The following is an 18,166-nucleotide window of genomic DNA, read 5'->3' as shown; positions in this document are numbered from 1 at the left end:
AACTTAATTAACAGCTAAAACAAACATAAATAATTCTAACTCACTAAATTTTAATCAATTGATGATAAAAAGTGAACAAGCAGCACCAGTTCAAAATACAATGTAGCTTCAGCTATTAGCTGTACACCATAAATCAGAGTGCATTATGGGTATAAAATGATCACTATATAGGGAGTTGAGGACATGAACGTTTAGACAAAGCAATCAAATCAAGTGTGAATACAGTAAAATGGGAGTTCAGTGCACACTTAATTTGATAGGAAGATAGTCTTGAATTAACACCTTGAATTATATAACCAACAAATCCAAAAAATTACCAATTTCTTTATTCCTACGCATGACTGCATTTTATGGCACAGCCCTAATTTCAGTCATGCTTTAAATTACTTGTCTTACACAGAAACAAGTTAGATGTCATAACAAATCAAAGTGATCCTTCAGCCTGTTGTCCTTTACTTCAACTTCTCACCCGCTGACAAGTCTACACAAAACACCACAATCACTGCAATTAGCGTCCCATCTCCCACACATTTGAGGCCAATGATCACTCAACCGAGGATTCAGAATGAATGAGGAAGATTAATCACTGACAGCTAAAAGTACTGATTAATGAGCAGTCATTAAAACTTAATGAAGGACTGATCAAAGCAACTTCGTATATGTTGCAGCCAGGTTTACAGCGCAACAAATAGAAGCTTGTTGAGCAAGGCAAAATGGGGCAGAAGGGTATTTTTGCAAAAATGGCATAAATTAAATCTAAAAAGGAAATCTAATGATAATGCGATTGGGGTTTGGCAGGCAAAAGAGTCTTCTCTTAGTCATCTCCCAAACACGACTATAGTTCTAGTAGTAAATGCCCCCCATTGACCTCGTGAAGGGGGCCCAATATACACATCCACATATGCACGCATGCACATACACACACACACACACACACACACACACTCAAATGCACAATGGGAGCTTTGTGCACCAATGATGGAAGGTTCTTATGTGTGTGTGCATATGTAATTGGTATTACGAAAGTGTTTAAAGGTGTCAAGGTCAGCGGCATGGCATACCATTTAATTTTTCTCACCAGGTTTTCAAAAATACAGTTAAACTACGGCATCCGAGGTCTTGTCTTCCCAGCTGAGAGAGAGAGATAAAAAGAGGCCGAGAGAGATATAGAAGTGCTGTGGGACCGACAGGGAGGAATTCTCAAGGGAATCGGGGATTAGGAAAGAGTGTCAGAGAGAGAGAGAAAGGAAGGGGTAGGGCTAAAATGCTAAAAGTGCAAGGGGTAAAAGCAGCAGCCCAAAAATGGTGGGGGAAGGGCATCGGGGGAAAGAAAAGAGAGAGAGTTTATGTATACATCTGTGTGTGTGCGCGTGTAAAGGAGCGTGTGAATAGACTCTTTGTGATCAAAAGACTTGTTTATTTTCTCGGCGCTTGAACTCTTCAGGAAACACATTTGGCCTGTCTCTCCACCGTCTGCCACACTAACCTCGAAACACACACCTTTGACTTTACACACAACTCCAGAGATGGACTTTACAGTGCTGCAATCCCATGGACAATATCTCCTGTTCAAACGCACACGTACATCTCAAAGGGATTCCTGATGAGGAGCGTGGAAATTGACGTCCATGTTTTCTCTTTCAAGTACACATAAACTCTCCCTCTTGTTCTGTTCAGTGTCCCCTCGCTCTCTGGTTCTCCTTGTCCCAGCTGGTATTCACACATTTCTAATAGGATTAGCACACTTTCACTTTGGGGAAGAGCAGATACAGTAGATGTATACGAGGGATGAAGGGCTGGAAGATACGAGGTAGGGAAAGCAATTTGAGGGTTAAATGTGGAAGAGAGAGAACTGGAGTGGTGCTTGCATATGCAAAACTACATGATGATAAGGTGTTCAGAGTGGTTGCTAGGGTATCCAATGTGGTTTCTATGTGGTTACTATAGTGTTTTTGGTTTCTAGAGAATTGGTAGTCCCTAAAAGTGGTTGCTAGGCGGTTTCTAGGCTATTCTGGGTGGTTGCTAGGGTGTTGCTATGCAATTACTATGGTGTTTTTGGTTTCTAGGACATTGCTGGCTCTGAAGGTGGCTGCTAGGGTGTTTCTAGGTGGTTGCCAGGGTGTTGCTATGCAATTACTCTGGTGTTTTTGGTTTCTAGGATATTGCTGAAACATGAGCGAAGTGGCATGAGACATTGCTGGCTCTAAAGGTAGTTGCTAGGCTGTTTGTAGTCTATTCTGGGTGGTTGCTAGGGTGTTGCTATGCGGTTACTATGGTGTTTTTAGTTTCTAGGACATTACTGGTCCTGAGGGTGGTTGCTAGGCTGTTTCTAGGCTATTCTGGGTGGTTACCAGGGTGTTGCTATGCAGTTACTGTGGTGTTTTTGGTTTCTAGGAACATTGCTGAAACATGAGTGAGGTGGCATGAGACATTGCTGGCTCTAGTTGCTAGGCTGTTTCTAGTCTATTCTGGGTGGTTGCTAGGGTGTTGCTATGTGGTTACTATGGTGTTTTTAGTTTCTAGGACATTACTTGCCTTGGGGGTGGTTGCTAGGCTGTTTATAGGCTATTCTTGGTGGTTGCCAGGGTGTTGCTATGCAGCTACTATGGTGTTTTTGGTTTCTAGGACATTGCTGGCCCTGAATATGGTTGCTAGGCTGTTGTGGGTGGCTGCTAGGGTGTTGCTATGTGGTTACTATGGTGTTTTTGGTTTCTAGAACATTGCTGGCCCTGAAGGTGGTTGCTAGGCTGTTACTAGGGTGTTCTGGGTGGTTGCCAGAGTGTTGCTATGTAGTTACTATGGTGTTATTGGTTTCTAGAATATTGCTGGCCCTGAAGGTGGTTGCTAGGCTGTTTCTAGGCTATTCTGGATGGTTGCCAGGGGGTTGCTATGCAGTTACTATGGTGTTTTCGGTTTCTAGGACATGGCTGGCTCTGAAAGTGGTTGCTAATGTGTTCCCGGTGTTTGTCAGAGTGTTAAAATGCAGTTGTTAGGGTGTTCTGGGTGGTTGCTAGGTGTTTACTTACCAACAGTCAAAAATGCAAAATTTGACTTCACTTCATAATATTTAACATACCTTTATATAAATGTTATATATATATATATACAGTATATATATGTGTATATATATATATATATATAATTGCTATTTTTATTTAGTTAATGACAAACTACAATCTAAACATATCTACACTAATAAATTCTGTGCATCAAAAAACTGTGACAAGTAATTTATTATTTAAAATAAATAAATAAAATTATTTAAAATTTAGCCACATGGGATCTGCAATGACTGCTACTATAAACTTCTATTTTTATTGTGCAAATTTTTTTTCTAATTTTATAAAATTTGCATTTATTGCCCCAAAATCAAACAAAATCATCCACTAACAGATGGGACAGAAGCACTGCCTTATTTTCCAATTGTTTTTGCAAATATTCCCATTTTTCCACACAAATGACATTCATAACGTGCATGGAAAAATGAAAAAGCTAATGATATCCTAGTCCCTAGATATGGCTCACATCCCTCCTTAAATGGAAACCTGTGCTGTGAGCGCTCACTGACATTTAATACTCAGGGTTACCACCAAGTATGAGCAATATAAATGAAATAGACCGAAGAAAGTGATGAAAAATGAAATACAGATCAATTCGTTTAAAAAAACAGGTGGATACTGTACTCATGTGGGGCTTGTGATGCTAACTAGCTCCTTCCTATAAGCAAATGCAATGAGAATGCAGCAGTAATTCATCACACACACAAACACGTACACACACATCAGGCAGCGCGTACATGGGCACCCTCCAGCTATTTAAAGTAAATATTTCAAAAGTCCCTGCGACCACTTGATTAGGTGTAAATAAAGTCGACTGAAATCCCTGAGAGAGCGAGACTGTTTGAATGTGTGTGTGTGTGTGTGTGTGTTAGGCCTTATAAGCCAGCGAGGAAAAGAGACTGAAGGAGAGGAATGCAGGAGTTATATTTGACCCATTTCAGGCACTTTGCCAAGCGCTGTGCCAAGCCTATGAGAGCAAGAGAGAGAGAGCGCTGGAATGAGTGTGAGGAATTAAAAGTGAGAACAGAAGTAAATTGTGGAGCAGAGACACAGGGCACCAGCCGCAAGAAACATGAGCGAGGTTAGTGTTAGAGGACACCGAACGGCTACGAGAGCGCACACGTGTTTATAAGTGCCTGCGAGGGCCGCTGGTATGGTGTCGGTCTATATTGGGCCCGGCATGTGCGTGTTGACAGCGTCTCCTATATCTCAGCTAGGAACTCTCTCTTCCTACTCCTATTCGCACTATTCGCGACTTCCTACTCTTCTTTTACCTCCCTCCCATGCACAAACCCAGACTCTTTCCATCTTTCTTTCGGCCCAGAATAGTCGCGGAGTGAAAAATTTCAAACCGACATCTACACTTTGTTTTGGTTGGAGACGTCCTCAAAGTCTCCCGATAATTTGTTTCATATTAAAGCAACAAAGCTCAAAGTTATATTTAAGAAAAAAGCAGAGTGGGATGAGGAAAAAATGGAGAGGGGATAGAAATGATGGGGTAACATTGGGATATACGGGGTATAAAGTAAAAGTGAGATGGAGCGCAGGGTTCGGAAAGAGTGAAACGCTGCCCGGGGTGAGTCTGTCGAACACTGCAGACTGTGTGGCAACTGCGGCCTCATTACCTCACTGGCAATGAAGTCGTGGCCCTGCCTTTTAACACAGAGGAAATGTGTGTGTGTGTGTGTGTGTGTTTGTGTGTGTTGCAGTGAGAGGAACACAGTGTCGGTTTGTGAGGGGGAGAGAAATAAAGAAAGAGGGTGAGAATATGTGTTTGTGTACCCAGTGCCAGGATGACTGTGGTGTTCCGACAGCTTTCCAATGCTCCAACCTCAATCACGTTCGTCGGGTGTCGAGAAACACCTCGCGGTGTCTGTTGCTATGGCCATTAATCTCCAACCGCACGTAGATATAAGCCAAGATAATAATACATAATCATTAAACGCTGTTATAATGACAAGCCACCGTGATGCCTACGTCGCAGTTTGGCAAACTGAACAAAGGATTCAAGTAACTATATTTAACACTTTTAAACTAAGGCCTTTTTTTTGTTTGAGCGCTATATAATTGCAGTGTGACCTTTCGAAGGCTGTGAAATTTAGTCAAACACATCTACCACTTAAAGGACTAGCGCTGAAAAAGAAACTTTGCTGAAAATTTGCCGTCCAAGATTTAGCTAGATGAGTTTATTTCTCCATCAGAACAGATTTGGAGAAATTTAGCATCACTTGCTCAGCAATGGATGCTCTGCAGTGAATGGGTGCCGTCAGCATGAGAGTCCAAACAGCTGATAAAAACATCGCAATAATCCACAATTAATCCACACCATTCCAGTCCAACAATTAATGTCTTGGGTGTTCGTAATAACAAATCCATCATTAAGACATTCTTAATTTCAAACCGTTGCTTCCAGCTAAAATACGAGTCCTCTATCCATAAGATTGCTTTCTCCAGTGAAAAAGTCGTCTTGTCTAAATCAGAAGAGAAATATGCATAGATCAAGCACCATTTACAAGCGAAAAAAGACCAAAATGGTACTAAACAAATATATTGGTGGATCTTGATGTGAGAGGACAACGGGACATTTTCACTGGAGGAAACGTTATTATGGACTCGTATTTTGGCTAGAAACAACAGTATATATTTAAAACGTCTTGATGGATTTGTTTCTTACAAACAGGCAGCTTTTCTTTTCACAATAAATTAACTGATGGTCTGGAGAGGTGTGGATTACTTGTGGATTATTGTGATGTTTTTATCAGCTGTTTGGACTCTCATTCTGAAAGCACCCATTCACTCCAGAGGATGAAGAAACAAACTCATCTATATCTTGGATGGCCTGAGGTTGAGCATATTTTTGGCAAATTTTAATTTTTGGGTGAACTGAAAAAGAAAAATCTGTAATCCTTTGTACTACACCACACCACAGAAGTTATGTTTGAATTATAATTTTTTTTTTTGTCAGTACTATGAAAACCTTTATTATATGGACAAAGAAAGTCGAAACATTCTTTAAAACATCTTGTGTGTTCTGCAGAAGAAATAAAGTCATTCAGGTTTGGAATGAGTATTTACTCAAATATTCTTGTGGAAGGATACTGTGTGCATTGTATATAGCCTTGGATTCTGCCAACTGCTTGAGAGTCTGTACATTTTAAACTGTAAGCTGACATGCATTGTGTCGATGTCTTCCGCGTCTTGTTTTCTTGCCTCTGCAAGAACTCCAGCCTACATGTTTGGCCGGATGATGTATAACACAAGGCCTTGACTGTGAACCACCTTGTTTGTTGGAACTGTTGGTTTTGTGTTTAAATGCGGAGGACATGGATGAGTAAATTAACGAGAGTGAGATATCTTCTCATGTCTTGCCTTTGTGTGGTTTTATACGAATCAGCATGTTCAACATTTGAATTCTGGAAATTTGGATTCTGAATGCCTGCCATTGTACACTTCAATATAATGAGATGAATTTTCATCATTGATATAAAAGGTTTCATCAATAACAGGAGCTCAACCATTCAAATTTAAGTTCACAACATTAATCAAGTATATATACATTGTCAACTAGTTAGAAGGGATGTGAAAAAAAAAACATAGTTGGTGGGTTGCCTGCATAACAAGTCAACTAATCAGTTTTACAGATATAATTAGGCTGGTTTCAGGTTGACTCCGATTTATACGTGTTTTCTTTAGGAACCTTTAACTAGTCTGCTTCAACAATCGAATAGTTGGACAACCTTTGAGACCTATCCCCTCTACTAGTTAGGCTAAACCCTCAGACCCATGTTAAAATCTGAGTAATAAAGGTGATCTATGACAAAATGCTAAATAGTTAAAGTGTACTTGTAACAAAATCAACCATTTAGGGATTTTTGTTTCTTTGTAAATTCACTAATTTAGACAATTCTTATTTAATTACATCACAAGGCATGTTTTGTCTTCATGTATGAAAATACTTTGGTAGGCTATAATTAAAAGTAAAATATAATAAGTTCTGTAATTTAAGTGTAACTAAATATGCTAAAAACATAAGCTTGTCTGTCATGAGAACGTGTTTGTAGTAGGTCCACAGCTTCAAACCACTATTCCGACTCTTAGCTGACATACAAATATGTATTCAGAATAACTCACCCATCACACCGGGTTCTGTCACGAAATGGGAAGTTAACAGTCAAGAGGTTGTTTACATGAATTCTCACCGCAGACACTTAGTCGGTTTTGCAGGTGGAAATCTTCCCGTAATCTAGTAAAATCTGCTTGGTTTGATGCTGAAAGTCGCCGTGTGAAATCAGATAGAGTTTGGTGTCCATCTAGTTGTTAACCTTGGTATTGCACATGTCTGCAAAAACAAATCCAGTTAATCCAGTCAGAATGAAAAAAAGGCGGGAAAAAGCGTGTGCGAATCGTGACCCCTCGATTTCCTCACGTTCTGAACAACACAACGGAAAAATCTAGTTTAAATTGTGTGCTCTGTGCTGTCCCGCTATTTTCTACAAGGTCATTAGCTGGTTCAAGATAGTAAACCAGGAACAAACCGTGTTGTTGGCTGTTCAACCCACTTGAACCAGGTAGAAACCATATGTTCCAAAACAGTGGATCTATAAACAAATTATTTTGTAGGTACCCTGCTGAAGAAAAAAAAAAAACAGACACCATTACAGAATTATTTTCTACAAGGTCATTAGCTGGTTCAAGATAGTAAACCAGGAACAAACCGTGTTGTTGGCTGTTCAACCCACTTGAACCAGGTAGAAACCATATGTTCCAAAACAGTGGATCTATAAACAAATTATTTTGTAGGTACCCTGCTGAAGAAAAAAAAAACAGACACCATTACAGAATGTGTAATGGTTTTTGGTTATAATGGGACTTGTATTAGTTTTAATGGAAACTGTACCCTGTGGGTTTCTACTGGTAATTGGGCGCCTTCTATTGGTGGCTTGTTAAAACCACTAAAACCTAATGGAATATGTTCCAAAACAGACTACAGAACACAATAATTAATGGATTTAATGGTTAAAAGTTGATGGTTTGTAATGTTTGTAATGGTATTTGTAGTGTAAACCATTAGAATTTCTGTGATGGTTTTATTGTTTTGTTTTTTTCAGCAGGGTAGTTTCTAATTAGGCTATTTGTTTAAAACTCAGTTTTTATGAAAGGTGGAGGTAGGCTGCTATACCTTTTTAATGAACATTTAAAAATGTACATAGTAACGTTAGGCCTACATGAATACTGTGCTTATTTAGTACCATATCAAATGGACATCTCTGATAGGCCTACCATTACTGTACCATGGTGCTGCCACAGTGGGCCATAGGCTACTTATTTGAAACTAGCTATGTTGTGTCGTAGATGGGTAGAAGATAAATAGACTGTTATAGGGATTTTAAAACGTCCAAATATTTGTGTCATGAGTTTTAGAAGTGACAGCACAATGAAGCCACACAGCAAAAGAGGTCGAGAACTGCTGTAGATGTTAAAAAGTGGTGCTTGACTGACTTTTCAAAACACTTCATTACCAGCTTTTAGCAGAGTGGCTCTTAGAGACTCCAGTCTGAGAAATCATCAGCTTGTTAGTGTTAAAACTTGAAAGTGTTTGGGAATGCCTTGCATTCCCATGCTTAATGTTTTTCTCCCAAGGACCTGGATTTCCATTGCGTGACAGTTGGTAGGTGTGATTTGAAAGTTTGCTTTTTTAGAACTAATCATTCCTTAGCTAACATAAAATTAACTTTTGTCAGTTATGTGTAATTTAGAAGACACGACCTGGATTTCCATTGCGTGACAGTTGGTAGGTGTGATTTGAAAGTTTGCTTTTTAGAACTAATCATTCCTTAGCTAACATAAAATTAACTTTTGTCAGTTATGTGTCATTTAGAAGACACAGTTATTGATGTATACATCCTTAAGGAGTAACGTGAGGTTGCTCTGTGGAATAATGATTAGATGGTTTCTTCAGAACAACTCTGAAAACACAGTTCACCTACAGTGCAACTATAGTGTTAGCCTTCCAGGCCTTCACTCTACTTCCAGCTAGAGTTTAAATTTAATTTAAAATAAAGCAGTTTTTCCAAACAGTTTGTAAAAAGCAGCTTGGATAGGTTTCCAAAAATAATCAATGTATAAAAAGGAAGGTATATAAAACTGTGTCAGATCAGATATATAAGGTAACTGAAAATTTGCCAGAATTGAGCAACATCAATTTTGCAAATTAATTTTATACAAATTGGAAGGCAGATTGAAAGTTGCTTCTAGCCTCTTCCACCACATTCTAATACTTACACCAGGAACATTACAGGTTCAGAACAAGATAAACTCATTCAGCAGCATTTGTGGCATGCTTGAATATCACAAAAATCTGGTTACAGTGAAGCACTTACGGAAGTGGAAATGGAAGTGAATTAGGTCAATCTGAAAATGTGAAAATACTCAGTATGGCCACAAGACTTAATATGCAAATTGACATGATTTCAGTGTGATAAAATCATACCTTCTTTTGTGTAAACTTATAAACAATTTTACTACTTAGTTACCATTGCAACATAACGCTATAAACCCTATAGAACCACAAAATGACTGTAAACTGATTTAAACAGCTTAAACGGGTAGTTCACCCAAAAATGAAAAATTGATGTTTATCGCAGACTTATAAGTGCATTACCGCCACCTATCTCTCAAATGGACCATTGACACTCCTAATTGAGATTGTAGATAGTGTCAATGGTCCACTTGAGAGATAGGTGGCGGCAATGCACTTATAAGTCTGCGATCCGCCTTAAAGCAAGAAGAAGAAGACGCCTCACGCGCAGGCTGAAAAAGAAGACACGAATGCGCTCAGGACAGTTCAGACATTGCTGTGAAAATCAGAGGTAAAAAACTATATAAATACTGTTCAGTTTCTTGCACAGACCGATCGTTTTGTGTCTTTTCACATCAATGTATCATCACGAGCCGCAGGGTTTAATTTGGTTTTGTTTGTGTATGTTTTATGACTCTCAATGCCGTGATTCCCATCCACTGACATTATAGGACTGACAGACGGCAACGGTTTGAGTTAAAAATCTCAGTTTGTGTTCTACTGAAGAAACAAAGTCACCTACATCTTGGATGCCCTGGGGGTAAGCAGATAAACATCAAATTTTCATTTTTGGGTGAACTATCCCTTGAACAGCTCAAGTAATGTAAGTTTTAACTGTCAATTTTTAAAAGAATTGTGAAAGGTGTAGCAAGTGCTTTTATAGAAATGTAAACTTTACATTTCTGTATTTAAAGCTTCCAAAAATCAGTCTTTTGTAAATGCCTCACTGCAGCCTCTCTCTCTCTTTTTTTATTTTTAGTCAAAAGGTCGGGGTTTTGCAAAATCTGCATCTTATTTACATATTTACAAAACTAAAAACATTAATTGGACAAGTGCAAGACAGAACCAGCATGCAACTTGTTTTAGTAAGGAAGCTGTCACTTAAAGTGATTCATCTGACTAAACTCTTCCATTGCTGCACTTTACATATTTACCTCAAACGCTGGAACTAAACCCAGTGCGTGAGTTTCTGTGACTGCATTCATGAAGGTGCATGCATATTTAATAAGGCAGGCATTGTTTACCTTATGATTGGATGGTAAACAACTTGTGATGTTTTAGCAACACGTTATTTGTCACTGCATGCCTTTAGCCTGCAAAAGAGCTTCACTTCCTTCTTTCAGATGAATCCAATCGGAGTTATATTAAAAATTGTCATTGATCTTCCAAGCTGTTTAATGGCAGTCAGCGGGTGTTTCATAAGTCCAAAAGAAGTGAAATAAAGCGCATCCATCCATAATAAAAAAGTGCCTCACACGGCTCCGAATATATCCATATTCAAAACATAATAATCACTTTAATCTAGCTTGCGCCAACAGTCGTACACGGAAGCAGGTCCGGGAGGATGACGTATGAGGTCGACGTTGCGCATGTGCTGTTCACCCCCCGGAGCCGTGTGAGGCACCTTTTTATTATTGATGGATGCGCTTTATTTCACTACTTTTGGACTGATGCACTGCAACACCCGCTGACTGCCATTAAACAGCTTCGAAGATCAAAAACAATTTTTAATATAACTCCGACTGGATTCGTCTGAAAGAAGGAAGTCATATACACCTAGGATGCCTTGAGGGTGAGTAATTCATGGGCTAATTTTCATTTTTGGGTGAACTAACCCTTTAACCCAGGGTTAAAAATAAATTAACCCAGAGTTAAGTGTAGAATTAAAATCCTTATTTTCACATACACAAAACGTAAAGTATTAAACACAACCAGACATGGACACATTTTTGGTCTAAAGTTGCACTTTAATCCTAACACTTATTGACTGTTTGGCCCCCTCCCTTCTTTGCCCACCCCGTTCCCACCCAATACAACAGGCACACAGAGAGCGATGAGTAACGGACAGTTCAACAGTTCTGAAACAAAATCCGGATTCAAATCCAGAGCGGATTACAAATTCCATGAAGAGCTTCTGAGGTAAGAGCGAGACACACACCGACAAAGAGGAAAAAGGATCTTCGCAAAAACGCAGATACAGAGTCGAAAGTGACCATGGAGCATCGTCATCAACATCAAATGTCAAAAAGAGAAGCGGGTATGTGTTCTGAGAACAAAAGGAAAAGCATCTGCATGTTTCCTGACAACATGTTACGGCAGAACTCTTTGGTTTCAACTTTTTGAGGTTTTAGCATGAAAATCTTCCTTTGTTGACCTAATCAGTTACCTTTGGATTGAAGTTGTAGTAGCTGAAGGGAAACAAACGGGAAAAGCAATGACGTTGCATTGGGTATTAATTTAAACTCAGTCAAAAGTTCTAATTTGAATGTAGCTAAGACAGAAAATTCTGATTATTTCATTTAAATGTGAGATTTACCTCTATTTGGCAATGCAATGCAAAACAACAGAACATACTGTGCACAATGACAACGATGCAGTCATGGACATTCCTGCTGTAAATGGTTGAAGAACAGTTTTGCGTGTGCATGTCTACAAGAACGTCCATGCATTTGAGCGTGTCTAGCATGTGAGAGGTCCCGCGGTAGAGGTTTAACTTTGGTATCATTCAGGGCCCCCTACGGCAGAGCCGTCCGCACACACCGGCACACAGAGTTATATACAAAAACCAATAATCACATGAGTAACGTACACATAGAAAACCGATGTGAAAACAAAATCTGCCATCAACTGTTCTTCAAAACTGATTGTGGGCCGGATATTTGAACCGGACGTATGATAGATATTCTGGGGAAATCTGTGAACCCTTATACTCGGACGCTAAAAACACCCTCTCCTGAGCAACATCTCCTCTGCTCCCCTTTGTCAAATTCTTAAAGCTTTTTTCCCATCTATTTGGTATTTCTAATCAAGCATGAGGTATATGCAGAAGCGTATCTCTCTCACTCTTTTTCCCTCATCCAACGCATCTAAAAAAAAAAAAAAACGAAGCAAAATCTAAATAAAAAGAAACGGTTGGAACAAGAGTTATACTTAAAATTAGCCCATAACTATACATTACATCAACTAAGTGTGAGAGATATAGTTTGGAAACTTGTCATCTCTCGAAAGCGGTGGACACATTTTTTGAAAAGGTGCCCACAAAAACAACAGTCAGTTTTAGTAGCTAGTTTTGGTTTCAAAAACTGAAGTTTGTCATGAGTTAAACATTGACACTTGCTTTTTTTCCTGAAGCTACCCCACATTTCCCCAGTTTGATTTTACGAAGGTTAAAAAAAGACAGAATCGATAAATTAAAATGCTATAAATATACATAAATAAGCCAATAAATAAGATGAAGAGTTGGAAACATATAAATCATCGATACACCCTCCCCTCACACAATAAATACTCATTTTCGAGGGGAAAAAATCAAAGAGAGACAGTTTAAAGCTTTTGGTCTTAAATCAAGTCATCATCATCATCATCAACATTTCATAAGGACTATTTTTATCACAGCCTTTTTTTTTTTTTTACATTAGCAATAGTAAGCAGTTGAACATAGATTAATTTTTTTCCTACAAAATCTATCAAAGCACTAACAGGTACATTCCCTCTAGAAGTGTAACGTCAACTGGATTTCCAGTTTCTTTGAAACCCCATCCCACCCCGTCCCACCCACCTCTTCATTTCTCGTTTGTCTGCGTTTTTGTATGCGTCTAAGATCACATAGGCAAAAACAGTTTCGCCGACACGCCGGTCGAAAGTTTCGTTGGCCTATCGGTCGTGTTTCGGTTTGGTTTCCATGCTGGAGATGAGCTTCCACATTCACACACGTCTCACACAAGTCTCCCTATCTCTCCTCGAAGAGACCTAGCACCAATACGGTCTTTCTCCACGCGTTGTGCATTGGTTAGGTTGCTATTTGGTGTCAAAAAAGAAAAGTTTTCGCTTTTGGTATGTCTTCAGTTTTGGCTTATCGTTTCACAACATTCGCAATTGAAGCAAAATTTGGAAGCTACATGTTCACAGTATTGTTTCAAACCGCCTGATGAGGGAGCCCCCCTTTCCCGGCACAATCAATTCAAAATGACGAAACACACGAAATATGAAAATAGGCAATAGGTCACCCAATTATCCCAAAAATATAAAGCAATGAGACGAGTCATACAGCATAAACAGACAGACCAAGAGGAAAAAGCAATAAAACAAAATATATATGTATATATATATATATATTCTGAAGTTCAGTTCGATGAGGTTAATAAATATTCTCCCCGTCCAGGAAGGAGAGTGAAAGCATCGACTTAACGGAAAGAAGGAGGGAGGAGGTGAAGGAATGATCTTCTGGTCGAAGCCACGTTGAGTCTTTTCACGAGTCTTGCTACTCTAAAAATCACCTCCTCGTGCACCTCCTATGGTCCACTCCTAGTATTTGGTTTCATTCCTTTGAGCAAAGTTCAGTTTTAGTCCATTGGTTTGGTTTCATTTTTGGTTTAATAATAATTTTTAAAAAAGCGGCGACATCACATGTCTCCCCCCTCAGCATCTCAGTTGTTGGATTTCCCCCTGCGAGTTTCCTCGGATCCTCTTCAGTCGCTGCTCCTCTTGCTTTTCTTCGTTTGGGCTGTTTTTGTCCGAGGCACAGGAGAAGGGTCCAGAGAGGATGGAGGGCAGGGGTTTGGGGGCTCGGGGGGATTCGTTTTTAAAATTTCTCCTTGTGTATGTTTTTTTTTTTTTACATGTCTGAGGTCTTGACATCTGAGCACTTTTCAGCTGACGCAAAAGGCCAGACAAACGCTTTGGTATCCAAGAAAAAAGTGAGTCGAAGTTTGAGGCATGGATGCGCTTCCAGCGGATGATCAGTGATGGAAAGGGAATCGGGGATGTGTGTCACAGTAATGGGTGAAATACTGCTGAAAGTGGAGAAAAATCCCTCTAAATTCGTTTGGTGTCGTGTATTTCATTGTAAATTTGACAGGAAAAAATGCTGAAAATGTCATGGGATCAAAAGTGAAAATGGAATGAAAAGATATACTTGGTAGCAGAGGTAGATTGAGAAATACATTTACAAAGAGTTCAAAAAAAGTTTAAATTATAAGGGGTGCATGGAAAAATGGTATTTGGTGTTGTGTAGAGTTAATCTGATCCTGGACAATTCAGGTTTCAAAGTCTTAGGTAAAGCTTTTCTCTCCGATTTTTTGGTTTTTGGTATTTTGGTTTTGGCATTTTTTTGTCTTTGTGAGTCTTTCCATTCTTCCTCCATGTGTTTATTTTTTGGTTTCTCTTCTCTACCATCCAGTGACACTTGCCAAATGTCCTTCCTTTTGTTCCATTCGTTGCCACCCGTTTTCCTTTTTCCTTGCTGTTTCTTCGCAAAGTTTTCTGGCTCTCGACCCTGCCCTCAAATTCATCTGTTCATGTAGGTTTGTCTTTTTCCATTTGGAAAGGAATAAGTGTACATTCTCAAAGTAGCTCCGTCGAAGCCACCTCTTCACGCTGTGTAGGTCAATTTTTTGGTTTAAACATTCCCCCGTTATCCTGTTCTCTCCTTATCCCTGTTCTCTTCTGCTCATTTCTCTGTATTTTTGGCATTAAAAGACGTAACGAGAGAGAGAGAGCACAAGAGAGAAATGGAGGGAGTGAGAGATGGCTTTGGTTGAAAAGGCGAGTCTTGTCTGTCTTCTTTCTTCCGCCCCTCTGACTCCCCTCAGGTGCAGCAGGTTGGTGTGGGCGTCACTCAGCCATGGCTCCGCCCAGAGGGGGCGGCGAGGCATCGCCTAATGAGCAGAAGGAGGCGGGGCTTGAGCAGGGGGAGACGGAGCAGGAGTCTGGGCTTGTGCTGCTGGCGCCAGGAGGCGGAGAAGCCCGGGGGGTGCCGACCAGACCCATGCCTGCGCTCCTGGCCAGGGGCAGTAAAGTGGGGCGGTTTAGGAAGAGGGACGGGCGAAGTCCAGCTCCTGGACCTCCACCCAGGAACATTTGACCGCTGCCCTCAAGAGTGGAAATGTGCATCTGGCCACCACTGGCAGCCAGGGCTGTGAAACAGATGAGAGAAGAGAGAGAAAGAGAAAGATTTTTAAATTTAGGGCATATCATACAAAAATCTTACAATGGCTGTTTGATGCCCCTTTTCCACAAAAAGGGTGCTGGTGCTTGGAAACAGCTGTTTTTCTGCTAATTGAGAGTTGAAAAAAAGTCTAATTGAGTAGTCTTATTAGTTTTTAGAATGTATTTTAACATTAATTAAATTCAGTGCCTTTATGCCATCATGCCAGCTTTCGTGTAAAGGGCAGAAATTAAATTCTAAAAATATATGCACAACAATTTAAAAGATTTTTAAAAAACAGTTTTAAAGGAAGTTTCTTCTGCTCACCAAGGCTGTATTGATCAAAAATACAGTAAAAACAGTAATATTGTGAAATATTACTACAATTTCAAATAGCTGTCTTCTATGTTAAAATGTAATTTATTTCATGTGGTGAAAATGCTGAATTTTCAGCATCATTACTCCAGTCTTCAGTGTCACATGATCCTTCAGAAATCATTCTAATATGCTGATTTGCTTCCCAAGAAACATTTCATGTTATTATCAATGTTGAAAACAATTGCTGCTTAATATTTTTGAGAAAAACTATTTCATCAGGATTATTTGATAATTCAAAATTCAAAAGAACAGCATTTATTGGAAATAATAGTCTTTTGTAACTTTATAAGCGTCTGTACTGTCACTTTTGATCCATTTAATGCATCCTTGCTGAATAAAAGTATTGTTTTGGTATGTTGTTTTTGCAAAAAACATATTCCGTAATATTATTCACAGTTTTCAGTTCACATATATGATTTTTATAAAACAAATGTAATAATTTTATTAATATTTAACTTCTTTCAAACTTGGTATACGATTTTGTCAAAATATATAACAAAAAACAGTATTTGTAGATTTCAGTTAACAAGATTTTTATAAATGAAATTTAATTATGTATTAATATTTATTATAAACATTTGTATTTTAGTTATATTTAAGAAATATATATCATTTAAGAATACTATTTTACAGAAATAGATATAGACAGACAGATAGGGAAAACAAACTGGAGTATAAATGAAGGAAGTTGTGCGAGGCAACACACTGGCCCCGGAGTCGCCTTTTCTTTGGGGTAAACGAACAGAACGGTTCTAGATTGTGCATCGGCTCCAGCACGGTGTTGGTGGCAAAAGGTTTTAAGTGGTTAGGATGAAAGTTCAATGATGAGTTCAATAACAAACATAAGGGCCTAGAAATGGCAGGTGCTTTTGAAAAAGACAGACAAGGTACACACACACACGCATGCAGACACACACACATCAGTAGTGAGGATGAAGATGTGATGGATATGCAGTGGGAGTACAGCGGAAGGCTCTCTGATGATGAATGATGGGAAGGTTTCCCTCATGTTATTCGAACTGATCTCTAAATATGTTCTCCTGCTCCATATATTTCTATCAAAACACTTTCATGCAACCATCTTTTTTTCCGAGCCTTTTTTTTTTTTCATCTCGTCCTCTTAACTATGACAAACCTTGCATTGTGGCCAGAGGGTTGCTGCTGATGAAGGCCTGGTTCATTCCTGTGCTTACACCCATCATTGTGTTCCTGTAACGTGTGTGGTGTCATTTACACGTGCCCACAAACACACGCCATTCATACATGCAGAGAGAAGCAAGCATTTTTAGTGACATTTCAAGAGCAACCGTGTTCATCGTGGAGTTTGTGTTCATTTCACATGCTGGAAAGACTTCCATGAGCCAGACAAAGAAAGAAAACTCAAGAGCAAGAAATTCAGCATGCGGTTTAGGTTCAAATTGACAGGTTTGGAACACAACTGAGAATAGAGATAGCATTGCGAAAACAAGTTTGATACGACTACAGCAAAGCTGTAATTATTTCAGTTCAGAATGCTTAGTCATAATGAAAGCTGCTGACAGAAATACACTCTGTTGTAATCACAGGCTTCATGATCTCAACATTTTGCAAAATGCAGAACACTGGATGCCAGATACACTCTTAAAGGCATCATATGACCCCTTTAAAGAACCTTTGACTGAATGCTTCTTTGTGGAACCAAAAATGGGTCTTCTATGGCATCACTTGATTTTTAAGAGTGTATATGCAAATATTCTTGCACATCAGAGGTATCATAAATGATAATAAATGAACATTCACAATATTTTATGATTCAGATATAGTTAATTGATTGAAAAACTAAAAGTTTTTTTTGGTACTGTATATTATTATTATTATCATTAAACATATTTGTAACAATTCTGTTCTAAGATCATTTACATTATGGAACACTAGATTTTGTACATTTGTGCAAATTTCCAAATGTGGTTTCAAACGTTAAAAGTATAATAAATAATAAAAATTAACATTCATAATATTGTATCGCTCAATATGTTAGATGTAAACAAATATTGCTCGGGTTAATTGATTATTAATAATAATATTATAATTTTAATTGTTATATTGTTGTTGTTGTCTTTATTACTGTTATTATTAATTACATTTGGAGCAGTCCTGGTCTAAGATCATTTACGTTATGTACAGTATCAGATACAGAATTTGTACAAATATTTTTTTCAAATGTCAAAATATAATAAAAAAGAATAT

General features: G+C 38.7%; 1 protein-coding gene across 1 annotated transcript in view; it reads right to left on the bottom strand.

The window, feature by feature from the left end:
- Positions 1 to 14,059: 14,059 nt before the first annotated feature.
- The window catches only part of LOC107752537 (POU domain, class 2, transcription factor 2), a 76,575-nt gene continuing 72,468 nt past the window's right edge, over positions 14,060 to 18,166 (bottom strand). Inside the window, 2 exon segments of the mRNA XM_074560218.1 lie at positions 14,060 to 15,551; positions 17,076 to 17,149. Of these exon segments, the coding sequence (XP_074416319.1) occupies positions 15,250 to 15,551; positions 17,076 to 17,149 (376 nt within the window). The 3' untranslated portion in view covers positions 14,060 to 15,249.

Source organism: Sinocyclocheilus rhinocerous, unplaced genomic scaffold (genome assembly GCF_001515625.1).
Source record: "Sinocyclocheilus rhinocerous isolate Xijiao unplaced genomic scaffold, SAMN03320098_v1.1 scaffold1342, whole genome shotgun sequence".
Lineage (NCBI taxonomy): Eukaryota > Metazoa > Chordata > Actinopteri > Cypriniformes > Cyprinidae > Sinocyclocheilus > Sinocyclocheilus rhinocerous.
The sequence above is the reverse complement of the archived record's forward strand: the minus strand, read 5'-3'. Positions and strand labels throughout refer to the sequence as shown.